This window comes from Brachyistius frenatus, unplaced genomic scaffold (assembly GCF_029030835.1).
Source record: "Brachyistius frenatus isolate BFR_SWC_R1_liver_20210118 unplaced genomic scaffold, ASM2903083v1 Contig_250, whole genome shotgun sequence".
In the NCBI taxonomy this organism is placed as follows: domain Eukaryota; kingdom Metazoa; phylum Chordata; class Actinopteri; family Embiotocidae; genus Brachyistius; species Brachyistius frenatus.
In genome coordinates, this window is record NW_027210849.1 from 80001 (window position 1) to 107566 (window position 27566).

General features: G+C 42.2%; 2 protein-coding genes across 7 annotated transcripts in view; one reads left to right on the forward strand and one right to left on the reverse strand.

The window, feature by feature from the left end:
• The window catches only part of nrxn3a (neurexin 3a), a 146159-nt gene that overhangs the window by 64903 nt on the left and 53690 nt on the right, over window positions 1-27566 (reverse strand). For all 6 annotated transcript variants that reach the window (XR_011311936.1, XR_011311935.1, XM_069720765.1 and 3 more), the window contains exons 6-7: window positions 10614-10915; window positions 6304-6465 (exon numbers count right to left, since the gene is read on the reverse strand). Coding sequence is in view for 4 of the 6 variants with exons in the window: in XM_069720765.1 (XP_069576866.1) it covers window positions 6304-6465; window positions 10614-10915 (464 nt within the window). In the remaining 2 variants the exon portion in view is untranslated. The remainder of the gene's footprint in view (window positions 1-6303; window positions 6466-10613; window positions 10916-27566) is intronic.
• On the forward strand, window positions 12533-24017 carry LOC138634117 (general transcription factor II-I repeat domain-containing protein 2A-like). The gene is made up of 4 exons (XM_069720762.1): window positions 12533-12566; window positions 17069-17235; window positions 22340-22450; window positions 22626-24017. Exons 1-4 carry the CDS (start codon window positions 12533-12535, stop codon window positions 24015-24017), a joined length of 1704 nt encoding a protein of 567 aa, XP_069576863.1.

Sequence of the window (27566 nt, forward strand, 5' to 3'; positions counted from 1 at the left end):
GCTATTTAATCCCAGTTAAAAACATGTCTTTCAGTCATTAAAGCCTTCATTAAGACAAATAGATGTTTAAAAAATAGACATTAAAGGCTTTTTTATATCATTAGACTCTCGAGTGCTTCAGATTTCTTTAACTCCAAAAGATTCCTCTAGCTCTGCTGTCACAAGGACAGATACAGGAGATCATTCCTGATACAGGAGATCATTCCAGATACAGGAGATCATTCCTGATACAGGAGATCATTCCAGATACAGGAGATCATTCCAGATACAGGAGATCATTCCAGATACAGGAGATCATTCCTAATACAGGAGATCATTCCTGATACAGGAGATCATTCCTAATAAAGGAGATCATTCCTGATACAGGAGATCATTCCAGATACAGGAGATCATTCCTGATACAGGAGATCATTCCAGATACAGGAGATCATTCCTAATAAAGGAGATCATTCCTGATACAGGAGATCATTCCTGATACAGGAGATCATTCCAGATACAGGAGATCATTCCTGATACAGGAGATCGTTCCAGATACAGGAGATCATTCCTAATACAGGAGATCATTCCAGATACAGGAGATCATTCCAGATACAGGAGATCATTCCTAATAAAGGAGATCATTCCTGATACAGGAGATCATTCCAGATACAGGAGATCATTCCTAATAAAGGAGATCATTCCTGATACAGGAGATCATTCCTGATACAGGAGATCATTCCAGATACAGGAGATCATTCCTGATACAGGAGATCGTTCCAGATACAAGAGATCATTCCTGATACAGGAGATCATTCCTGATAAAGGAGATCATTCCTGATACAGGAGATCATTCCAGATACAGGAGATCATTCCAGATACAGGAGATCATTCCTGATACAGGAGATCGTTCCAGATACAAGAGATCATTCCTGATACAGGAGATCATTCCAGATACAAGAGATCATTCCTGATACAGGAGATCGTTCCAGATACAAGAGATCATTCCTGATACAGGAGATCATTCCAGATACAGGAGATCATTCCAGATACAAGAGATCATTCCAGATACAGGAGATCGTTCCAGATACCAGAGATCATTCCTGATACAGGAGATCATTCCAGATACAGGAGATCATTCCAGATACAGGAGATCATTCCAGATACAGGAGATCATTCCTAATACAGGAGATCATTCCTGATACAGGAGATCATTCCTAATACAGGAGATCATTCCTGATACAGGAGATCATTCCAGATACAGGAGATCATTCCTAATACAGGAGATCATTCCTGATACAGGAGATCATTCCTGATACAGGAGATCGTTCCAGATACAGGAGATCATTCCAGATACAAGAGATCATTCCTGATACAGGAGATCATTCCAGATACAAGAGATCATTCCTGATACAGGAGATCGTTCCAGATACAAGAGATCATTCCTGATACAGGAGATCATTCCAGATACAGGAGATCATTCCAGATACAGGAGATCATTCCAGATACAGGAGATCGTTCCAGATACAGGAGATCATTCCAGATACAAGAGATCATTCCAGATACAGGAGATCATTCCAGATACAAGAGATCATTCCAGATACAGGAGATCATTCCAGATACAAGAGATCATTCCAGATACAGGAGATCATTCCTGCCGACCGCAATAAGACTGTACAATAACTCACCTCTGGCAAAATCCATCACACAACAATAACACCGTTGGTTGTCTGTTTTCTTGGTTGTTTAAATAAATAAAAAAATAATTAAAAAAAACCTTTGCACTATTGTTTAGTTAGTTTTCATTTAATTTAATTATTTTATTTGATTCTGTTTATTGTATATACTGTGCATTTTTATATTTAATATTTTTTACTGTTATTTTATTGCTTTCCTGTATCTATAATGCTGCTGTAGCGAAAAAATGTCCCCTTGTGGGATTAATAAAGTAACTGTCTGTCTGTCTGTCTGTCTGTCTATCTAACTCAAGCTGTGTTTTTTTGACCATCTCTATAGTTTTACATCTCTCAGCAGCTCTACCAACAACAGGCTGCTTTGTGTCTTTAAGGCCCAGTGATGTCACTGACCCTCTCCTCTGATTGGCTGACCCTTTTCTGAGTGACATGTGCCCAGGACAATCACAGGTTTCCTTGTAGATTGATAGATTTGCAACAGAACGACCGCTTGGTATTTTCCTCCAGATGAAAGGTTGGACAGTGAGCCATGATGATGGCAGCTATATGAAATGAGTTGGTGACATCACAAACTTATAGAAGTAAAAACCACACTGTTGCTGGATATGGGCTCTGTGTATATCTACCACGACTTTCCCAATATTCATATACTGTAGTGCCTATTTTATAATAGATGTTAAAAGAAATGGAAACCTGAATTTATACCGTAAAGGACCCATGAGTCACGTTTCCAGCTTCAAGAAAGGACAACACCAACTGAAGTGTTTATTTAGAGGAAAATGTGAATTAAATTTCAGCAAAATTATCCTTGTCTGTCATATTGTATTATATTTCTGAATTTATTTTTACTGATTATGATTGTGTGTGCCGCTTTAAACTGTTAGAGGTGTTTGAAGGGAAGTTGAGATTTAACTAAATGTATTTTTAGGCAGTTGAATTTATAACAATGCATCACATTTTGGATGTTCATATGTTTTTTCTGTAAAATTGTCAAGTGAGATTTTTAAATTGTAAAACATATAACGATTGACTGTAGTTGTAAAACACATATAGTGGAGTAAGAAACATGATGTTTTCCTCTGTGAAGAAGCAGCATTGAATGAAAATACTTGAGTACGAGTACCTCAATATTTCACTAAAGCACAGTTCTTATTTAAAAGTATTTGGAAAATTGCACCACTGCATTACCACGAGCGATATGATTCTGATATCAAAGACTCCTTTTTGCTCAAATGTGGTAACTGTCTGTGAAACGGTTTTAAATGCAGAGAAATATTGATATTAATGAGTGTATAAATAAAGAATGACAACAGTAAAACAGTGTTATTTGTGTCAGAAAGTGAGAAGAAGCGTCAGCGCTGCTCGTATTTCTGCTCAGCTTCAGTCTTCAGACTGTGAACTCATCCTTTGTGTTTCTTTGTTGGCTCTCGGCGCAGCCAGAAGCCTCGTGAGTGGTTGATGGAGGTGTAATGACAACGACAATTATAGCAATTATGTGTTATTGTAGGCCATTATGTATTTTGTAGGTTTTGAGATGTAGGCTTTCTTTGTAATTGCTGGCTTATGAAAGGCATAATAATCACGGGACAGCCAGTTGCAGGAGCTGCCAAGGGCAACCAGTACCTGGTACCATGGTAACAAAACATTTATCCATAATGCTACTCTCTGTATGGCGAGGACAAGAGCATTGGCAGCAGGCAAATTAGCCCTAATAGCAGGGAGTGGAGGACGAGAAGGTGGTGGACAGCAGACGGAGGCAGAGCTGGTGGGTGCTGCAGATGTGTGGGTGGGTGGGCCTGCGATTATGGGGTGGGCGCAACGTGTGCGACTGCACGATGATGTGTGCATTTGTGACCAGTGATTACCGCTGAAGGCCTGTGTGTGAGCATTATGTGATGCGATGGAGAATGACAGGCAGTTTTTATATCTCAAAGCTTTGACACGATGGCTTACATTCATTTTACCTTGAATATTAACTCAGATTTGTATTTATTATTCATCACACACTATCTGTATTGTGTTTACATCCTCAATACTTTAAGGAAATGTGTCTCACCAGATAATCTGCATTTACTGCTGAAGACCAAAAACACTTTGTGCCGCTGTAATGAATCATTTCAGTCATTTGTAGAGTAAATATGAATTCTACATAAAGTCACATCAAAGAATGAACTGGGTGGAGTTCTTTTTGTGAGAGTTGCGAAAACTGTTTGATTTTTCTGAGGATTTTCTCAAGAATTGCGATGTAATTTGTTAATGTTCAATGAGGTTTTTTTTTTAATTAGGGGAATTCTAAATAAATTGCAACTTGGGAAAGAAAAATGCAATTTTTTTTTAAAGTATGCTGCCTGAAAATGTAATAAATATGTAATAATTTCCTTTGACAATATTCAAATCACATTTCAGTAAAAAAAATAAAAAGTAAATCGATTTATTAAACTTAGAGAACATTATTTTCAGCACAGCTTCTGTTGACGACATATTTGCGGAAATAATTGCGGGAATTTAAAAAAAATTGCAAGCTCCCACAAATATTGTGGAGTTTGCTTGAATTTGCGTTAATTATTACAATCGCAATTTCCTAGAGGGACAGGTTGATGTTAATATTCGGACATATCGACGTAATGACATCATACCGTTACGCAGCATGACAGTATAAGTTATATATGATCTAACTTGTGCGCTAACTGTCTGATAGCAGTTATTTTTTCATATAGAATCTGAATCTGGCTGTTATTTATTGTTGTTATTTACAAACAAAATAACTTTTTTCAGTTTTTACTGAATATTTGAAGGCAAACTTCTGTTTACGCTGTCAGATAAAATTATGATGCTTATTTTGTTGCAATGGTTCTTCAAATTAATTTAAACAAATTTGTTTCAGCATTTTGTCTTATAATTAATATTTCAGAAATATTGTTGTATATTGTGATATTATTGAGGCCTGGTAGAACCTGATGAATCCTCTTTGTTTACATGCAGCTCATACACTTCCACTATACTGTGTAGTATTTGGGGTCAAATAAAAAATGGTTTTACTATTATGCAACATTATTGGATGTCAGCAGAAGTAGTTTATTTATTTAAAGGAAAGATGAATTCATATATGACTCTGTTTTCATGTCCTGGTTCTCCTTTAATGTGCAGATGGCTGAGATGAAGCGCCGGTGCAGTTTTCAGGCTGAGTTGTGTTGGATATTAATGAAATGTGTGTGTGTGTGTGTGTGTGTGTGTGTGTGTGTGTGTGTGTGTGTGTGTGTGTGTGTGTGTGTGTGTGTGTGTGTGTGTGTGTGTGTGTGTGTGTGTGCCCTCAGTGTCCAGTGTTTGTTGTGTGACATCATTTTTATCCTCGATGCTGCGTTTTACGAGGAGGAAATAAAGGACTCAGACTTACTGTGCATGCTTGGGTGTGCACGTTTCTAATTATGTGCTGATATCTGTGTGTGTGTGTGTGTGTGTGTGTGTGTGTGTGTGTGTGTGTGTGTGTGTGTGTGTGTGTGTGTGTGTGTGTGTGTGTGTGTGTGTGTGTGTGTGTGTGTGTGTGTGTGTGTGTGTGTGTGTGTGTGTGTGTGTGTGTGTGTGTGTGTGTGTGTGTGTGTGTGTGTGTGTGTGTGTGTGTGTGTGTGTGTGTGGGTGTGTATGTCAGGGGTGGATGGTACAGGGAACTGCAAACAGGCCCAGCATGGCACAGAGCAGGAAGTAGGCCAGAGGGGGATTAAATGGCTACTGCGCCACTTCCTCCCTCTCCCTGCGGACATATGATGCCGTGCACCCTACGCATGTGTGTGTGTGTGTGTGTGTGTGTGTGTGTGTGTGTGTGTGTGTGTGTGTGTGTGTGTGTGTGTGTGTGTGTGTGTGTGTGTGTGTGTGTGTGTGTGTGTGTGTGCGTGCGTGCGTGTGTGTGTGTGTGTGTGTGTGTGTGTGTGTGTGTCCACTGAACAGTGACAGAGAAACCAAGTCCCTATCGTCCTACTGCACTCAACTGGCTCCAGTGCCAATATATGACATCATCACCCTGAGGAGACAATATTTGTGTGTGTGTGTGTGTGAGAGAGTGTGTGTATGTGTGTGTGTGTGTGTGTGTGTGTGTGTGTGTGTGTGTGTGTGTGTGTGTGTGTGTGTGTGTGTGTGTGTGTGTGTGTGAGAGTGTGTGTGTGTATGTGTGTGTGCGTTGTGTGTGTGTGTGTGTGGTGTGTGTGTGTGAGAGTGTGTGTGTGTATGTGTGTGTGCGTGTGCGTGCGTGCGTGTGTGTGTGTGTGTGTGTGTGTGTGTGTGTGTGTGTGTGTGTGTGTGTGTGTGTGCGTGCGTGTGTGTGTGTGTGTGTGTGTGTGTGTGTGTGTGTGAGTGGTTTCACTCTCACATCCTCAAAGTTGATTTAAGGAGCGTAAGATGTCTTTTTACAATCTTGTATTTCATTTCTCTGTTTTCTCAAACTTTTCAATAATAATCTGAAGGTATGTTTTCATGTTTACAGCCTGGCGGACGAATCTACACATTTTTACAAAACTCTGTAAAGTCCTGCAGAATTAAGGGGGGCGGGGCTTCTTTGAGTGACAGGTAGATGAGCTGCCTGCAGGTTTCAGTAACCCCCCCCCCCTCCCTCCCAGTGTAAACAGAGAGAGGTGTACATCACCTCCTTGAGACAGCCCATGAAGTTGTTGCTGACCGGAGACCCGGGCAGGTCCGCCGTGCTCGGACTTCCACCCACGTAGAAGAAGTCGTCGGAGCCCAGCATGGTGTAGTCCTCCTGGGTGTACCCCGTCGTCGTCAGGATCCCGTCCACCGATATCGTCACCTGGCGGCGAGGAGAGAACCGTGAGCGAAGAAGCAACGTCTTTATTCCAGATTTAAGGGCCGACAGAGTTGTTTGAGTGCTGCTCAGATCTGCGTGGATTAAAACTCTCTGATCTGCTCGTGTTCATCTGAGTTGTGGAATATAAAGAAAATCTCCTACAATTTTCTTTATTGTGGAGGAGCCGTCTGAGATGAGGGTTCATAAGACTTTAGCTCCAGACTCTGATGAACATGTATTAATAATATCATGTACAAACCATGTGGTGTTTACTGGATGTGATTATAAATCAGTGAGGAGGAACAGAACTGATGAAGAAACTGAAACATGCAGGAGGAGACAGAAACACTCAGGAACCCAGAGAGGAGTGAGGAGTTAGTGTCACACGGAAGGAAACAAAAACAGGAAGGAAACAAAAACAGGAAGGAAACAAAAACAGGAAGGAAACAAGACTCTTTAAACCTGTTGGATCCAGAAATTGAACATTATTATCCCAAAGCTGCACTTTCAGATGACAAAAATATTTGTATTTTTAATTTTCTTGGACTGTTTTTCATGTTTGGTTGCTTCAGTTTGTTAAACACTCTTCTACCACTCAGTTTAGAGTCTGAATGTAAAAACAGACTCCAAACTGAGGTGGAAAAATGCTGGTCAGCAACAGAACAGGAAAAATGGTCCACAAATACATTTTGTAATCTGAAATTGCCGCTTTGGGAAAATAAAGTAATTTCTGGTTCGAGCCGATTTAAAGAGTCTTTTATGTGATCATTAATACCTGATTCTCTCATCATACTGTGTATTTCCCTGAATTTCTGTTTCATATCCAAACAAAACTGGTATTGTAACTGAAATATCCCGAACAGAATCGATGTCGGTCGAAGGAACCTTGTGAATCAGAAGTGAATCGAATTTTAACAACCAGCTGTGAGTCTTCATGTGTTTTTAATCCATCCATAACAACAGGAAGCAGTTGTTATGGAGCACCTGGAGGCGGTGGTTTCAGAAAGGAGAACCAGAACCAGATGTGAGGCTTCAGATGGCTCACAGGTTGCAGAGTTTCACATCACAGCAGAGAAGACTTTTGGCCCGGGAGAAGCTCGGTGCTCTCTCGGTGACCTTCTAGTTGGACTTCTGTTTTCTTCGATAGCAGATTAAATACTGCTGAGTGTCATCAGAGGCCGAGATAAAGACAAACAACCCGGTGAAGGTGAAGCGTTCCCCTGCTGCTCGGCTTATCTAACAAACCACATACCTGGAGTTCCTTCAGCATCACACATGTACACACCAGTTTTTATTCAGAAAACATTCAGTCCCTTTTGTTTCCAAGTGTTAATGTCTGCACCGAATGCTTTGTGGACTTCTTCTGTCACATTTTTCCAACTGTCTCAAATTAGTGTAGAATTACTGTGCAGCCAAAATGCTGGTGGAGTTGGTGGTCAGCCAGGTTTCCTCCTGCAGCCTCATGTTTTCACACAGAGGAGCATGAATGAGGAGAATTCAGTCCGTGTTGGGCCTTCATAGAAGTAGCTCCGCCCCAGAGATCCGATTGGTCTTCTCAATGGTAATATATAATTATGATTTCATATAATATGTAATATAATGTAGTTTCTACTTGTTATAGTTCTATTAAATGACCCATTTGGTGAAGTCGGGTCTCTTTTGGTCCTTTTTGGTCGCTCTGAGCACCCGTACCGTAACACCACGGATAGTCACGCACTTACAATCCTAGAGGAGGCTAGCTGGACCGGTTTGGTTTGAACACATGACATGGAGCTAAAATGTTAAAAACACATGAGAACATGGATATCTTTGTTCATCAGATATCTTTGTTCATCAGATATCTTTGTTCTTCAGATATCTTTGTTCTTCAGATATCTTTGTTCATCAGATATCTTTGTTCTTCAGATATCTTTGTTCTTCAGATATCTTTGTTCACCAGATATCTTTGTTCATCAGATATCTTTGTTCATCAGATATCTTTGTTCCAACAAGACTGAACTAGCTGATCAGTTTAGTGTTTCTATTTTTCTGTATTTATTCAGTTGGAGACTAGAAATCCTCTCTGTTGCTGGGTGGTTGCTAAGGGTCAGACTACTTCCTGGAGTAGTAAACATTACATATGTTACATAAGAGGCTACTGACGGGACTGATTGTTTTCTAGTTGTTCGTCGTACCCTGTGTTGCCAACACATGGCAACACATTTATATTACATGTTTTATTTAGTTGGTAACTTGTGTAATCTCAGTTTTACACTTGATGCTCTGTAGTACGCTGCAGGATGTTTCCACAATATTACCACCAAAAATATTCAACAGGAAAATCTGAAGTGAAACCCGGAAGCAGCAGAAGACTAAAGAGAGGAAGAGACTCAGGAGGAAAGCAGGACATGGATGTGAGGAGATGAACCAGGTGGAGGAAGAGGAGTTCACAGCAAACCAAAAGAATGACAATAAGAATGATATCTACCATACAATGGAGTTTGTTTACCAGAGCGAATCCGATGCCTGTTTGCTTTGCAGAGAGAGGGGGGGGGGGGTGAGACACGAGTTTATACGAGTGAACAGTGAGTTTGTTAATAAAGCAAATTAAATGAAAACCAAATAAAAAGTGAAGGAAGCAGCACACATGTTAGTAAAATGAAATAAGTCATGAGGAGATGCAGCAGGTGACGTTGAACAGAGGGAGGCGGTGGTGAGGTGGGAAGACCTGACCTCAGAGGATGGAACCAAAACATCCAAAATCAGGATGTTTCCTGACGCTCAACTTACAGAAGTTCTTACATTTGTGTTGGTTTCACTAAAGTGTTGATAGAAATAAAAGTGCAACTCTGTCTAGCAGCTCGTCACCTGGTTGAGGCCTGTTGGTCGTTGGATCCGCTCCAGAACATGAAGAAGTCGGTCACTGAATATCCTCTGCAGCGATGTTCACTGCCCTCAAAAAGAGGGACCTTTGATGTTTTTGCTACTTCAGTCAAATTAGTTTTAGATACTGAAGGTTGTGTTTCCTCAGTCGTTTGTAGAGTTGATGAAGTTATGGAAACAAATATATTATCTTTGTCACTTTTATTTCCTTTGAAATTCATCTGTAAACTCACTTTTGCACTAAAACAAAGGGGACACAACCACAGACTGGATATAAAAGAGTTCGTAGCTTCAGGTCTGTAAAATGGTTCCGATCCAGAAGTGTCTTCAGCTGCAATACCAGCGAGTGCCACTAGAGGTCGGCTCCAAAAAGCCTCCGGCTCCATAGACTCCCATTCAACTTCTCTCATCAAATCCAAAGTGAATAAAATGTGTCCATCAGTTATCTCGGTGTTGTTAGCTAAAGTCACTCCTTCTTCTTAGTTTTCTGGAGGTCCATCTGAAAATAATCCCTCATTCATTAGAAAAGAAGATTCAAGAAGACCTGTTTTTGGGGGCGTGTCTGTTTGATTGACAGGCCTGTGGTGCAGTCAGGTTACAGCTATCGGTGGGCGGGACTTAGTATCGTCAGGTTTCCGATCAGATCGGTCAGATCCACCGCTGGCTCCTCCCCCAGCTCGTCCAAATATGGTCACTTCCTGCTCCAAACCGCTCCAAACTAGTAAAGATGGTGACGGACAGAATCTGACTTCATAACGTTCACAAACGCAACTTTAAAATGATTAAATATACAGTATGTGCATATAAATATACATTTTTTTGTAATTTTCAGATTTTGATTTAAATCCCAAAAGTAGCAAAAACATCAAATTTCACTGGAGAACTGTCATACTTTTGAAATGCAATGTAAAAACTTCTTGTCAGCTTGTACCTTCACTGTGAAGTACGTCTGCGCTCCATTTACACATTTTCAGTGCTAAAAGTTTCTGTTCAACATGCAGGTTAGTGAGTAACGGTGCAGCAGACCTGAGATCAGCTTCAGGTAATCAGCAGAGCTTTTAGCCGCTCCGTCTAATCGCTCCATTAAATGTGTGTCCACAGACAGATAAGGAGGAAGGAGGAGTGAAAGGATGAAATGTGCAGCGATGTGCGGATGGACGGAGAACAGACGGACGGAGACTGGAGCTCCTTCAGGTCACAAACATGTTAAAGCAGACTCAGAGAGAAAACTCATAACACCATCCTAATGATGAGGCTGCAGAAAGCATCAGCATCCCCCCCCCCCTTACCTGCCGCAGGTTGCGCGTCACTTTGACGTCGTGCCACGAGTTGTCGTTGAACTTGCCGTTGACGGGCTCCACGATGGCCTCGAAGGCGCCGGAGCCCAGGTTGATGACGAGGGAGACGGCGCCGTCCTTCAGCGCCAGGTTGACGTAGTCGGCCGACTTGCCCGTGTGCAGGATGAGGCCGTTGCGCTGCCACGTCTTGAAGGAGAGCGTGATCTCGTCGCTGCTGCTCTGGATGGGGTTCTGGGAGAGGTCGTAGCAGAAGTACTCGGAGCCGCGGAAGGTGGCCACGTTCTCTTCTCTGGCTGCAGAGAGACGGGAAACCAAAAGATGTGAAGGGAGCCGTCTGTTTTCAGTCAGATAGTATCGCTGTGGTAAGCACTTTTAAAAACACATTTTTATGTTCAAAAAGTCATAATTGTACTTTCTGAACGTAGCATGATGCTAATTCTAAACCGCTGGGGGACATGTTTGTTAAAATGGCAGCAGTGAGGTCATTTCCTCCAACTATTTCATTTTCTCTTCATTTGTATTTATTCCGTTCAGGGTAATGCACAAATTCACAGAAAATATGAACAGAAAAATGATTTACAATCAAAACAACAACTCTTATTTATACATTTCATGACTGAAAAGGAGCAGAGAGAAGAAACATCCGCTTACTCTGAACATCGACAACAGAAGAGACCGACGGTTTAATTACAGCCAGTCTTTACATTAAATATGAGAATTAGAAGAATCAAGAGCCGTTCACAGAACTTCCCCTTCAGCTAACAAACACATTAAATCAGCCTTCATATGAACTAATAGTTCTTTCTTTATACATTTTCTTGAACTGAAAGATATATTTACAGCCCTGTAAATCACACCGGCCACTGAAATACTCGTCTGCTTTAAAGTCGTTATCTGGAAACACATTTTGCTTTTTGCCCTGTACATGACTACACATATTTGTATAATTACTATTATCAAAGTATTATTAAATAAAAGTTTTAATTTTATAGTGCATTCTTACTTTGTGTCACAAACGATGTGACATTTATAATTTTAGACCAAACATCTTCTATAACAGGTGAAACCATCAGTTCCTTTTTCCTCTAAACATTAACAGATATTTAGTTTGCACAAATGCAGACACCCTTATGAATTTATTTTGCTTTGATGCAGCGTTATTAGACATGAGAATATTCAGTTTTATTTCAACATAATCAGCAGCACAGTTTTCTCCCATGTGGCTCAACTTACCGTTCACAAGAGACCATATAAAGTCATATTTTGAAATCTGTTTATTTTAGATTCTAAGTGATTATTCTCAGTGATGCACCACATCTGGAAATATTTAAACATATTTGAATTGGAGGCATTCATGTCATTGTCTCACTTTTAGGACGTCTCGAGTATCCTGTCCTCCTCTAACGTGACAAACTGGTCATAGGATTTAAAAAAAATAATACAGAATTTGACAAATTGAAAGTCAGTTGCAAGTCTGTGAATGTTTCATTAATACAATTACATGAGTTATTAACATGTTAAAAGGCCTAACAATTACATATTCAATATTTTTATAATTTCTTCCAATTTTAACAGGTCTAAAGTGATTTTGCTTTTAAGTTATTTTTACTAATCTGGGTCAAATATGTTCACAGTATATTATCTTGTCGTTTAAAATTTCAAACTACTGCTGGATAGATAACAAAGAAAATAGTAGCTACTTAAAGGGAAATAAATCCACAGAAAATGTGCAAAACATGTGCAATCATCCAGCAATGATCGCTGTTAAATTTGTCCACAAACTTCAGACATTTTGGACATGAGACAGACAGCAGAGAAATATCATACAACAACATCATGGCCTCATCTTTCCAAGGAAACTGCCACTTCCTTTCAAAAACGCAGCGATGATCAGACAGAAAGAAGTAAAGATGGGAGGGATGCCGCAGAGTGTTTATGACCTCGGTAAAAAGAGAAAACTACCGGAGGGGAACGGAGGAAGAGCTGTGAGGAACGACACACACAAACGCTCCGTTATCTGTGAGGTCATCTTCAATTAACTCTCTGAAGCAGAAACAGCCGACTGTGGGCGGAGCCTGAACGCAGCACGCTCAGAAACACGAGTGTGTTTCCTCTGAGGTGTGGGGGAGTAAAATGGCCACTTTCATGTCGTTCACAGACACCCGAGGCATCGAAGACACTCTGTACTCAGCGTGAGGAGGAGACGGAGTCCTTCAGAAGACTATGAAAACTATCACGATCTCTAATACTCACATGCTCTTCACTTCCTGACCGTTTCTTAGTATTTCTCACTTTGCACACATAATTACACCTTCTTTAATGTATTACACATTAAAGTGTGACATTAATGCACTAATCTTCTGGTAAAAGAGTCGATACAAAAAGTCTCTGCACGCTTGGCACACATGGAGTTAGTCAGTTTATTTCATTCATCTTGTTGATTATCTGCAGCTCCATTAGAAACACCTGAGAGCGGTTGTGTTGGGTTTGAGTCCCGGCCGGTCAGACAGTCTGAAGTCACCGCAGCATCGTTTTGGTTCGACCCTTTTGGTCATTTTTACGTATTCTGGTGCCGGTTTGCTTCTCTGTCTTGACTGCACTCATCCAGGATTGAGGGAATAATTGCCCCATACCATGATACTGCCCCCACCGTGCTGCATGAGCAGTGCCTGATGTTTGATTGGAGTTCAGTCCAAAGAGGAGAATCGTTGTCAGCCCCTTTAACATCACGTGCCGCTCGTCAACAGGAGGTGTCGCTGAGCATAAACATCACACACAACATGGAAAAACGAATGATGGTATGTTGCCATCTAGTAACAACAGAATTGTGGGTCGTACAGTTCGGGATATTTCTCGACCTCAACGAGTGTTTCATCCACAGTGAGACAACAATAGAGGAGGTCGAAGATGAACTGGTACAAAAGAGACGTTTCTCTGAGGGGAAAACGTTTTTTCATGCACGCCTCCAGTGTGGATCTGAACATGGAAAATAACAGAAGTGGCTAAAAGTTGTCTGGCTAACTCCATCTTCCATCTACCAGACAGGCTGAGCTGATGAAGTCCTGCTGGGACGGTTTTTGTTCTGCAGGCTCGCCCACCTCTGCAGAGGATTTCTAAAAGTCTGTCATACTGATTGTTGGTTTCCTCCCTCACGTTTCCTGATCAATCACTCAGTTTATCTGGATGTCTAAATTTAGCAAAAAACCTTCTTGTGTTTTTAAAGTTATTGTGGAAAACAGTTTTACCCCAGAGGTCCTTGGACTTCATGGTGTGGTTTAAATGTGGGAATTAAAGAGGCGGACTGAAGACTTCTTGTGAATACACATATGAGCAGCTGTGTCACAGAGTTCCCCTCCTTCTCTAATAATCACCAGTGAATCCATAATGAATGGAAACACTCTCAGTGAGCTGCAGGTCGGCCGACCAGACTGCTCATTAAAAATGCAAAATGAAAAGGTGCAACCACACAGAAGATGTGCGGTCAGTCAGAGCTGTTGGCTGTCAGCTGCCCTGAGTGGTTCGAACCTAATGGTCCGATGTTTGCCTGCCGGGGACCGGAGTGGGCGTGGCCAGAGCAGGTGAATGACAAAAAAGAAAAGGAGGAGCTGAGCTGAGGGAGATGCATTAAACGGATAAAAACCTTGAAAGAAACTCGATGCTTTAAATGACAGATATTTTAACAAGCAAGAGATGTTTAAAACTAAAGTTATTCAAAGCGACCAGAACTTCATGATGATGACCAGTCCAGGAAAACAGGGAGGTTTCTGGGTTGGTTCCTCTCAGGTCTGTGTGGGTTCTTTCTCCTCTAATGACATGTGAGATTATTTGAAGATCCTGAACTGGCCGCAGGTGTGAATGTCTCTGAGTTAGACCTGTGACTGCCTGGTGGGAAGGATGCATTTGTAATCCGTGTGTTCACACTGTCAGTACAGAAGCATCAGAACACGACCACTACCAGGATGATGCATCAGAACGCTCCAAAAACAGAAGTGTGAAACGCTGAACACTTTCCACCCTGAACGGTCGCCATCTTGTCTCCGTAGAGGAAGGGGGCGGGGCCGCCGACTGAAAGGATTTTCAAATTAAAGCGTGTGAGGAAGCTGCAGCTGTTCCTGAACACAACATGTTTCTTCTCCACTGCTGCTGCTGGACAGAAGAATCATTGTGTTTATTGAGTGTTAAACAGAGGACACAAAAACACACTGATTTCTGGGTAAAATAATTCAAGCTGCAGATATTTTGGAGGGTGATGTGGTCACATGATGAGGTCATTTCCTGGATAAAGAATTCAATATAAAAATAATAAAGAGAATAAACTCTGTTTGTCCTCAGAGTACGTTTCCCTCTGTTTCCTTTCGTCTTTCTTTTGGCTGCATGTCGCCTCCCCTCGGGGAGAAAACCACGAGGAAGTCTACCTGTCGGGTCAAATCAGAACCCTGAGAAGATGCAGCATCTTTCCAAAACCACTCGATAAACCTCCACACAGAAACACACTGTGACTATAAGAGCTCTGTTTTATAGAAGCGGGGATACAGTCACCCAGAGAGGAGGCCGCGGTCATTTCTCTGAAATATGGAAAGGTAATGAAATGAGAATTAATAGAACTTCTTTATGACTGAAAGCAGGATGAAGTGAGGAGATTGTTATCAGCCCATAATGGTTTTAATGGCATTCGTAAGCTGTTCTATTTGGAGCCTGTGTGTGATGGATGAGCCTGAGAGAGTCCTGCGAGGGGTCATCCATAAAGATGTCAGGAGGAGAGGTGGCAGAGGGAGAAGTTATGGCCCCAGTAAATCTCTGTGATATTTGGGAGGTAAGTGGAGGCTGTGTACTCCGGGAGGAAGAAAGTGAACTGAAACTCTTCATCTGGTTTGAATTATGACGCAGTTTGGACTTCGCTTCAAACTTTGATATCGTTATTGTTTCAAATATTGTGGTGATCCAGTTTTCACGAGATGTCCTGCTGATACTACAAATTAATATTTGACAACATCTCCTGATGTTTCCCACACAGGTTTGTGTCTTCATCGCTCACAACTTGTTCTTGTGGTATGTCGTGTAATAGACACGCAAGTCCACTAAAACCGAACGTGCAATAGCTACGCCCGCTGCTGTCTAGGCGTGAGAATAACACGTATGTAAAAATGGGCATGTCACGTGATGACGGGGGTGGAAGTCACAGACTGATGTGGGACGACGACGTTCGAATCCAGGAAGTGACAACGTGTTGTTTTTTGTTTTTTTCATGTTTTTGTTTCTCATCCTAAACCTGCGGGTTTTATTTTCCTCTAAAGCACATAGTTGAAACCACATACTAGGTTTTGTTTTCCTATAAATCCCTGCGTGTAATAGAGACGCCCGCAGACAAAGCAAAACGTGCAGTAGCTATGCTTGTTGTTGTCTCGGCGTGAGAATAACCCATTTTGCTTCAGTGGGTGGGCGTGTCTATTACACGCTTTGCCGTGATACCTAGTTGAACCATGAAAGAAAAGCAGTATCATTTTAAACCTGATAATGGTGCTCATTTTCAGACTATTTGCAGGAGTTGCACACATGAAAAGTGTGAAAGAAGCTTACAATGACTCACTCCTCTCACCACGACCGCTCAGCTCGACAATTAATGCCTTACAGCTATTTTCCAGCGGTTCCATCTCCGATACCGCGGCCGGAGTCAATCGGGTCGCCGCGCTGCTCCGCTACAGATATCCAGCGAGTTTATTTCTGACGGAAGTAGACGGAGATCGTGACAATCTCGAACAGAACAGATCGGCCGGGCAGGAAGTCAGTCGGAGAAAAACAAAGACAATCAGGTCACTTTTCAAAAAACAACTAAAGCGCAGACTGTTGATGGGACAACACATCACGACATCACCGTCCGCCCCCGCGGTCTTCCAGTTAGGACAAGAAATACCTTCTCCCACTAAAGACACTCTATGTGAAATAATTATGAAATCATCAGGAGGATTCATGTTTTTAATGACTAAAACACAGCCGGCTGTATTGAGTCTGTCTGTAGGCTGCATCAAAACTAATAAATAATAAACACAAAACGGACAAGAAAGACAACGTTTACCTGCTCGGTAGCTCACTCAACATGCTTTTCAGTCAGATCTGCTTCACCTGACTTCATGTTAAATTCTCACATTAGAAATCTGCATCACCTCAGATATTAACACACAGTTGAACCCAGATGTGTTTGTGCCAGAGGTTGTTCACACTCTGACAGCTGTAAGTGGCTGTTAAGTATATTGGTATCTGATGAATGACTGGAAAGCACCAATAAATGAATAATATAGATTGTTTTGTATGAATCTTTAATGTTACGACAGGTCTCAGCGGCACCGCGCTAATGGCTGGAGTCTGAACGTGAACCTGCAATAAATAAGTCATCGGCTCATACATAACTGAACGACGCTGTGATTTATGATGTGTGGATTCTCCTGCAGATTTCTGCACGGTTGGCTGTGATGAATCAGGTGTGGAGGGGACATTTTATGTCTCACAGGGACAGGCAGACGGACACCAACTGGGAGAAAAACTTGTCCAAGAGAACGATGCGGACGATCTCCCCTCCTCCCTCCACCTGGGTCTGCTCAGTGCAGCTCCGCCCACAGTGAGACACAGAGATCAGAGGACAGAAACACAGCAGAGACTCTCACACTGAGCTGGAAACAAACGGCTCCTCAGAAATTAGGTCAATAACAGAAATACAATATTTGTCAGCTGGACCGCAACGGAGGGGGCGGAGCAACAGGTCAGATGAACTTTGACGTGTTTCCGTTCGGAGGACGGGGGTCCCAATTGAAGGGAAACACTGGACTTTATTTGTCAAATCTGATATTAGAACGATGTATTTGACACTTTTGAAAACAGTTTGGCCACACAGGAGTTGTATTCACTGCAGAATGCATTTCATCTTAATTTAAGGCTCTTAAATTGAAAACATGAAGGAATATACACAGAAAACAACCTGCACATGCCGTTGATTTTAATCTCCTGGGATACAAAATGTGTGTGTTATGCATCAGTTTGTTATTGTTCACATAAAAGAAGCTGATTCAGCTGGTTTGGGTGGAGCTCAGCCATGTGAGTAGTTCTCAGAGGACAGAAAGCTTGGAGGCCCCTGGTGAACATTTATGTGTGCATAGAGATGCATTAGAATACGTTGCAGTGATAAAGTCAGTGTGTAGTGCAGCTCCTGAAAATTAAGATGACACATGTGAGGCTGGAGGGAGATTCGTGATTCGCGCTGCTACCTGACAGCTAAAGTCAAACAAATAAAGTCAGAAATGTTTAGTGTCAAACTGACCAATGAATGTGGACGCAGCGGCGGACTGAGCCACCAACTTCCACCGCCTCCAAACACTTCCACCTACTGCAGCCCGCCATCGCAGCACAACGCGGGGCTCTTTCACGTTTAGCTCTACTGACACGCATCAAACCATCTGTTTCTTTTCATTAGTTGTACTTCCTCACACAACCGGGACAACTTTCTGAAGACGAACATCAACAAAGGTCCTTCGTTGAAGCAGCTGATGACCTGCGTTGCCACTAAGTTTCTCTCCGTCCATCTTTCACTCAGAATCACACCCTTCATCAGAAAGTCTACAAGTCGCCCTGCAAGAAGTTGAACACATTCTTCCTCCTCCATGAGTTCAACAAAAAAACATGAAAAGGCTTTGATACAGCATGTAATACACACATCAGTCCACTAGAGGACACCGTGGCACATTCATTTCACTGACACGAGAAAATTGGTGGGAAGAAGTGTAATAAGGGTGGAAGAAGGAGGTCATGACACGAAGTACTAGAAGCAACATAGTCAGTAAGAAGTGAAGCTGTGATGAACTGAAGGAGAGCCTCCTTCAGAAATCACCTGAAGATACACACACACACACACACACACACACACACACACACACACACACACACACACACACACACACACACACACACACACACACACACACACACACAAACACACGCACGCACACACACACACACACACACAAACACACGCACGCACACACACCTGGTGGAAGCGTGATCTGGCATCAGTTCAGGTGAGAGCATTTAAAAAAACTCCCCAGTCGACCATCTGGTGTCCTTATTCAACACGGAGACAGAAAGAGAATAATCTTGTTCACATCCGTCTGAATAACCCCAGTACTATCTCTTACACACACACACACACACACACACACACACACACACACACACACACACACACACACACACACACACACACACACACACACTACAAGCGTGCCGTACAGGCGGCGGAGAGATTAGTTTGCAGCGGGGAAAGTGTTCATAAAGAGAAGGAGAGAACAGGAGAAAAGGAGCAGCGGAGCATTTATCTCCGTTTGTGCTGAATATGAATATGATTCTTGGTTTCTCTCAGGGGACGGAGTGTAAATTAGAACCGAGTGAGACCGAGTGTGTGTGTGTGTGTGTGTGTGTGTGTGTGTGTGTGTGTGTGTGTGTGTGTGTGTGTGTGTGTGTGTGTGTGTGTGTGTGTGTGTGTGTGTGTGTGTGTGTGTGTGTGTGTGTGCAGAGTGAAACAGCGTGTACACCACCGGCATATTGATTGGAGCGGCTTCGCCCACAACATCAAAGACGAGGGCTGAACACAGGAAGTGGACGCACTACAAAGGCACAAAATGGCCGCCTTATTCCTCCATTTGTAGCTCTGCAGATTACAGCTGCACTCGGGAGGAAGAGCGAGAGGATGATGTGATTTGTGGACTGAAGTTTGTGCAGCGCTGCAGGGTGAAGAACGTCTCTATGAAACACATTCAGACATTCAAACTGGTCATGTGATGAGGTGTACTGCTCACATGGACACGTCAGCGTTGTGTGATAACGTTGTGGTCTCTGGAGGCATCAGAGTGTGGAAGATGTACGAAATATCATTTAAGTCAATGAAATGAATCACAGCGTCGGTGTTTGTGAGGTTGAATAAAGTGTCTGATTATTCTGACATATTTCATCTGTTCCAGTTGTCTTTGCGTTGTTTGGTGGATAAATGTTGACATTTGTAGTTTTGTGTTGCAGCGTCTTTCGAGGATTGTACTTACAACACTGTGGAGTTATCAGAGAGATCAGTCTGAATGTCGTCAGAACACAGGGATGAAACCGGATTATTTCACTTTAATATGAGAATAAAGCCGTCAGATTGGAAAGCTCTAATAACAACGCTGCAGAACATCTGTCCTGCAGACCGACTTTCAAAGATCCATATTTTGAATTTGCCTGATTCTTTTTTTTCATGGGTTTTATTAATTTCTTCATCTTTTCAGTTGTAGTTTTATAACTGCAGCAAAAGTTCAGCTGGGTACTTTCATACATTTGTGCCTTTCCATCCCTGAATGTTGGGTTTAGATTTTATTTTTTTACTCCTCATTACGTGACTTGTAAAAAAACAAAACAAGCTAATGTCTCTTATAGTTGTAATATAATATAATCGTATCTTCCAAAATTGATGAGTGTTAGTAAAGTGCATCTCTCACGACATACAGAAGGCATTTAATACAGAACAGCACAAATATTAAGAGACACGTAAACAAAGGTGACGTAACGCTGGATTTACTGAGATGAGTTTTATGAACCATAAACACAGCGCAGACGATTGAAGCTCCGGACCAAACAGACTTATGCAACAAGAAACTGAATGTTAAAAGCAAAAAGGAAGTTCTTTGGCTCCTATTGATCAACTTTAGTTTGAACTCCCATATCAGCATCAGATCAACGTCCCTTCGCTCGGAGCTGCTCGTCTGTTCAGTTCCATCTGTTTCCTCCTGTAACGTATATAACTGCTCCTATGAAGACGATGTCGTATCATATATAATCAGAACTGTGTTGGATGTGTTGTCATTCCTGACCCGTTGATCCTCCACTTATGGGTGTTAACAAGAGCAGCTAATAAATACTTCATGTTCCCAGAATACAGTCTGTTGTGAATTATTTATTTCATGTGTACATGCTGGAAATCTGAAAGTGTTTGTGATCAAACTCACTTCTTCTCTGGATTCAATCTAACAAAAGCTGAACTGTACCGACGAGCTGTCCTTCACCAGCAGAACGGCTCACGGAACCGAACACAGAACCAGGACAATAGATCCACAAGGGATCACCGGAAGTTAGTAGAAAAACAATTAAACCTATAATTGCAACTGATGCATTGACTCTGGGAATATTATTGAGCCTGTCTGCAGTGTTTTATTGATGTCATCACAAATACACAAAACCCAAATCAGCCAGCATCGTGTGACGGATGTCCGGCGGTCTCAGAGGACGAGCAGCGTCTCTCAGCTCCTTCTCAGGAGGACAAACTGGTCCAAACATGTGGGGAGGGCCGACGGAGCTTTTTAGAGAACTGGGTTATGCACAAGACAAATCATTTTATTTGAATCAATACAGCCGTCACAGGCCACGCCCACTTCCTGTTACACTCACGTTTCATATAACTGCAGCTCAAACCCTCTTTTCAAACTTCTATTTTGTCGTCAGCAGACGATGTCGTCGTTGTTTTTTAGGCTCCGACGACTTCCAAAACACCTGGATGTGTCCCGTGAAGACGGAGGGACAGACAGAGGGACGGACGGAGGGGCGGAGGACTCACTGCTGCAGCTCCGTTCAACGTGATGCTCTCACTACTTTCTTATTTACTGCTGTTATTACACTTAAACTATTTAGCTGATCGGATCAATAATAAATAATCAACTTGAAATTTTAAACTAATGTGAAACAGAAATATCTTCATGATCTCAGACTTTCAGATCCCACTGAAACAAATAAATAAATACAAATAAATATGCAGACACACACACACACACACACACACACACACACACACACACACACACACACACACACACACACACACACACACACACACACACACACACACACAGTCACACACAGTCTCACACACACACACACACACACACACACACACACACACACACACACACACACACACACACACACACACACACACACACAGAGATTGTATACTTTTACTTTCATGACAAAAAAAAGAAGTGAGAAAATGAAGTGAAAGAAAAATCCCTCTAATAGGTTATTTTAATTTATATTGGGTAATGTCAAAAAGGAAACCATGGCAACCGCAGGCTACAACTCTGGTCTCCTGACAGTCCGCTGCTCTTCATCACTTTCAAACATTTGTCACATGATTGTGCATGTAGATCAGACCTGGGCATTTTGCGGCCCGCGGGCCACATCCGGCCCTTTGTGCGTCCCTGTCCGGCCCGCGTGAGGCCAATCATAAATTACAAAATAATTTTTAAAAAGTATCTATGTTGAGCGTGCAATACAACGGTGCTGCTTTTGTTTTGAAAAGCGTTATTTGTATTACTTCCGTGTGGACGTATGCGCGTGCGTGATTGTGAGTGAATGTGAACAGCGGCAATCACAAATTACAAAATAAATTTAAAAAAACATCTATGTCGTGCGTGCAATACAACTGTGCTGCTTTTATTTTGAAAAGTGTTATTTATGGACGTATGTCCGTGTGTAACCTGTGAGTGAAGGTGCACAGCGACCAGTGATGCCCGGTTACCCCCGAGATGTCAGCTCACGCTAAAAAAAGAAAAGTTGATGACGAATGCCGTGTTTTCAACAAGACATGGACTGCTAAGTATTTCTTTACAGAAATTAAAGGTAAAGCCGTGTGCTTAATTTGTGGTACGCAGGTTGCTGTGTTTAAAGAATATAATTTGAATCGCCACTACACGACGAAGCACGAGGATAAATACCGGAATCTGTCTGATGAAGAGCGCGCAAGGGAGGCTGATGCGTTGATGGTAAAACTGCAAACCCAACAAGGACTTTTTGCCAAATTTCACCCCCAGAGATGCAGCCGTCAGGACAAGTTTCGTCATTTCTCACAAAATCGCCAGAAAAAGTAAGGCGTTTTCTGACGGAGAGTTTATTAAGGAGTGCTTATTGGACTCTGTTGCGCTGATCTGCCCGGAGAAGAGGGGCGCATTTGAGAAGGTGTCACTCTCCCGACGCACTGTAACGAGGCGGGTTGAGACCATCGCTGGAAACTTGGAGCTTCAGCTGAAGAACAGAGCGGCCGACTTTGACTGTTTTTCGCTGGCTTTGGATGAGAGCTGCGATGTACGTGACACCGCCCAGCTGCTCATCTTCTTACGTGGGATAACTGCAGACTTTCAAATCACGGAGGAGCTGGCAGCCATGCAGTCAATTAAAGGGACAACCACAGGTAATGACTTGTTCACAGAGGTAAATGCGTGTTTGGACATGTTAGGACTGAAATGGGACAAGCTGGCAGGTGTGACAACAGATGGTTGTCCAAATCTGACGGAGAAAAATGTTGGACTTTTAAAGAGGATGCAGGATAAAGTGACAGAAATGAACCCTGTGCAGAAATGGACATTTTTGCATTGTATTATACATCAGGAAGTGTTGTGTAAGACAGTGTTAAAAATGAACCATGTTGTTGATGCTGTAAGTAAAACAGTTAACTTTATCAGAGCGAGAGCGTTAAATCATAGACAATTTGTTGCACTTTTGGAGGAAAATGAGAGTGAACATGGTGACATAAGCTACCACAGCAACGTCAGGTGGCTCAGCCTGGGCAAAGTACTGAAAAGTGTCTGGGACCTGAGAGACCAGATTCAGAATTTCTGTGGGAAGAAAGGACATGACATCCCAGAACTTTCAGATGAAGACTGGGTGGCAGACCTCGGATTCGCTGTGGATGTGACTGCACTCATGAACGAACTGAATGTCAAACTGCAGCGCAAGGGCCTTTTTGTGCATGAGATGTACAGTGCAGTGACGGCTTTCATGAGAAAGTTGCAGCTTCTCTCAAGCCAAGTGAAGGACAACATGCTGACCCACTTGCCAACACTAAAGGAAGCCACAAGATCAGCCGATCACCTCCACAAGTACTCAAGCAAGTTAGAAGCACTGCATGGAGAGTTTTCGAGGCGATTTCAAGATTTCAAAACTCTTGAGAGTGAAATGCACATGGTTTCTTCTCCCTTCAACTGCAGTGTGGACAATGCACCAAGCGATGTTCAGATGGAGCTCATTGACCTGCAGTCTGACCTACTTCTGGCAGAGCACTTCAGGTCAGTCTCACTGCTGGACTTTTACTCCTCCCTCAGAGAGGAGAACTTTCCACACCTGAGGAGGCATGCTCAGAGGATTCTGGTCCTCTTTGGATCCACCTATGTATGTGAACAGACATTTTCTGTGATGAAGTTCAACAAATCCAAACACAGATCCTCTATTACTGATGAGCACCTCTCAGCTGTCCTTCGCACAGCCACCTCAGACATTCAGACAGATTTCAATGCCCTTGTTCAAGCCCAGAACAGACTGGATTATTCACACTGAAGAGGTCAAATGAGGTGGAAAACATAACAAGTTATTGTTTGTTGTATTGCAGTATTTCTATAAACTTGTTAAGTTGTTTGTTGTTTTTCCTTGTTTGTGGAACAAAGTTAAAGTGTGAACAAGTTAAAAATAAATTGCAGTGATTCAATGATTGTTTTTGTTTTCTTATTTCAATTTCACATAGCCTAATATAAATATTTAAGGATTAAGAGTTTAAATAAAACCATCAAAAGCAATCTGCTTTTGTATAAAGTTAAGTTAGGTAAAATGAAATTATTATTATTATTATTATTTTTTATCTTACGGTATATCAAAAATAATATTGAGCAAAATTTAATTGAAATATTGTCGATGTGGCCCTCCAGCAGTGCTCGGGTTGCTCATGTGGCCCCCGGTAAAAATTAATTGCCCACCCGTGATGTAGATGGTCTTAGGTAGCGCTTCAGCACCTTATTCACACACACATTCACATTCACACACACACACACACACACACACACACACACACACACACACACACACACACACACACACACACACACATTCACACACACACATTCACACAGTCACACTCACACACACATTCACACAGTCACACTCACACACACACACACACACACACACACACACACACACACACACACACACACACACACACACACACACACACACACACACACACACACACACACACACACACACACACACACACACACACACACACACACACACACACACACACACACACACATTGTGATTGGTGTCCACTGATTATGTCTGAGAGGAAGCAACGCAATCACTTTGTTCATCAGATTTAATCCCAAACTCAAAATGATTAATGTGGATTAACGCGATGCAGAAATGATCTGAACGAACTACCAACAGTCAGTTTAGTGAGAAGTCGGCTATGAACCAAATACTTTCATCAAAGTAGTTGATTTAAGGTTTAAGTGTTTCAAAAGGTGAATCATCAGAACGAACAAACGTACCTGAAGTGGAGTAAAAGGTTCCTGTTCAGTTCACGACCTGCTGTTATTAAACCGGAGGAACAAATGTCTCATAACATGAATATAAACAATAGTGATGCTGGGAGACAGGAAGTGATCAGCTGTTTCTGAACTGAGCTTCTCAAACATCTCACCTCTACTTCTTAATTTAATCTCTTTAAATCTGCTTTAAAACAATTTATTCTTCTTCATTCTCATTTTATTTTTCACCTCTGATATTCTGTATTATTTCTCACGTTACAGTTTTTTATTACTCGCTAATATTTTATTTCTTCCAGCATTCAACATAGTTTTTTTTTTTTGGTGGTTTTTCTTTGTTTGAGTTTTGTTATTTTCTTGAAAATTGTCTCATTTTGTGTATTTTTTTTCTCCGTTTTTATTTTAGTTCCACATTTTATTTAACAGATTATTGTTGAAGGACAAATTTATCTGCAAATCTAGAATCAAAAGAATTTAGTGTTAACCTTTTATCAGCTGGTCCTTCCTCACAGACAGGGGGGGGGGGGGGGCACATGAAGCAGCCATGCGTACATGTGTGTACCTTCACATGTGCATATCTTCCCACACAAGTGAAGGACTCTAACGGACACACACACACACACACACACACACACACACACACACACACACACACACACACACACACACACACACACACACACACAATTCTCTGAAGCATGACAGTGAGGTTGGCTTGGTCCCTGCAGGCTTTTCATTTACTACCCAACATAATGCCACATCCCAAACCTACCCCCCCACCCCCACTCCCCTCCCCTCCCATCCCATCCAACACACACACACACACACACACACACACACACACACACACACACACACACACACACACACACACACACACACACACACACACACACACACACACACACACACACACACACACACCTTATTGGCTATTATCTGGGCTGTCGGAGCCTGTGTTGATACCTAATGAAGGGCCCCGGTTGCCATTTCTCAGCTGACGGTCACCATGGTTACGGGAAAAGGGTGTGTGTGTGTGTGTGTGTGTGTGTGTGTGTGTGTGTGTGTGTGTGTGTGTGTGTGTGTGTGTGTGTGTGTGTGTGTGTGTGTGTGGGGGGGAGGGGGGGCTGGGTGGCGAGTGCATCAGACAGAATCAGAAATTAAAGGGAAGGACTTAAAGATGAGAGGTGGGTGGAAATTAAAATCCCTTGAAGATGAGCTGATTGATTTGATTTTTAATCTTTTTCAGAGAAAAGAGACAAACTGAGTTTGTCTTTAATGTCAACTGGGACGGACGCTGCTGCCCGCGGTCCTGGATAATACCTGGAACACCTATCCATACATGGAAAACCACCACCTGTCATTTACTGAACATCGGTTGGTGTAAAGTATCTCATCTCATCTGTAATCAGGGTTTCAAACAGAAACAAAACGTCTTTATTATAACGGCGTTTTTGGTCCAACAAGATTATTATTGTTGTTTTATTTTATTTTTATTTCTCTGTCTTTGTTTCTTCTTTTCTGTCTCTCTTCTGCAATAAATGCATCTCTATGCCCCCCCCTCACTCTCACACACACACACACACACACACACACACACACACACACACACACACACACACACACACACACACACACACACACACACACACACACACACACACACACACACACCTCCTCTCCCGCTGCCAGTCACCATTTCTGTTTGATCTGTAATCATGCTCGGCTGATGGACAGTTTGTCCTTTGACTCTGAGACGTAATTGCGTTCTGAGGGGGACAGACGACACCGGGACCAAATTAATCACAACACTAAACTCGTTTCTGAGGGACAGCTGTAAGGTGGCGCCTCCACACGCTGTCTGAGAGCAGGAGGGTCCGTCTCCAACAACCAGATGTGGCAGATGTGGCGGAGCTCCGACTGCAGGCCGAGAGGACTAATGAGGAGACGCTGCAGTCAGGACGATGAGACGCCTGTCAGCCTCCTCACACACAGCTACAGGCTCAGTGTGTGTGTGTGTGTGTGTGTGTGTGTGTGTGTGTGTGTGTGTGTGTGTGTGTGTGTGTGTGTGTGTGTGTGTGTGTGTGTGTGTGTGTGTGTGTGTGTGTGTGTGTGTGTGTGTGTGTGTGTGTGTTCCTGAGTCCTTCAAATTTAAAGCACTTTGTCATCTGTAATTATGAGGGATTATTATTAGAAATATAAAAGTACCACGTGACGTTCAACATGTTTCTAAAACCTGCTGTTGTATTTTCATATTTCATATTTCATTACTCCTTCAGCTGCTGTTGGTCTATAAGTTGTGTTTAATTTTAATCAGTGGCTTCTGTTTAGACTGAATAGCAAATGTATTGATTCATAGTTGATTTTTAAAATCAATGAATTAATTAAAGCCAAGACAGCATGAGGACATGCTGCTAACTTTCTGCATGATGCTGTTGCTGAGTCAGCTCGTTCTCTGATTGATCTCACGCCTGACCGTCCCCAGAGAACCTTTAAGGAAGCTCTATTAAAGGTTATTATTATTATTATTATTATTATTATTATTATTATTATTGTTATTATT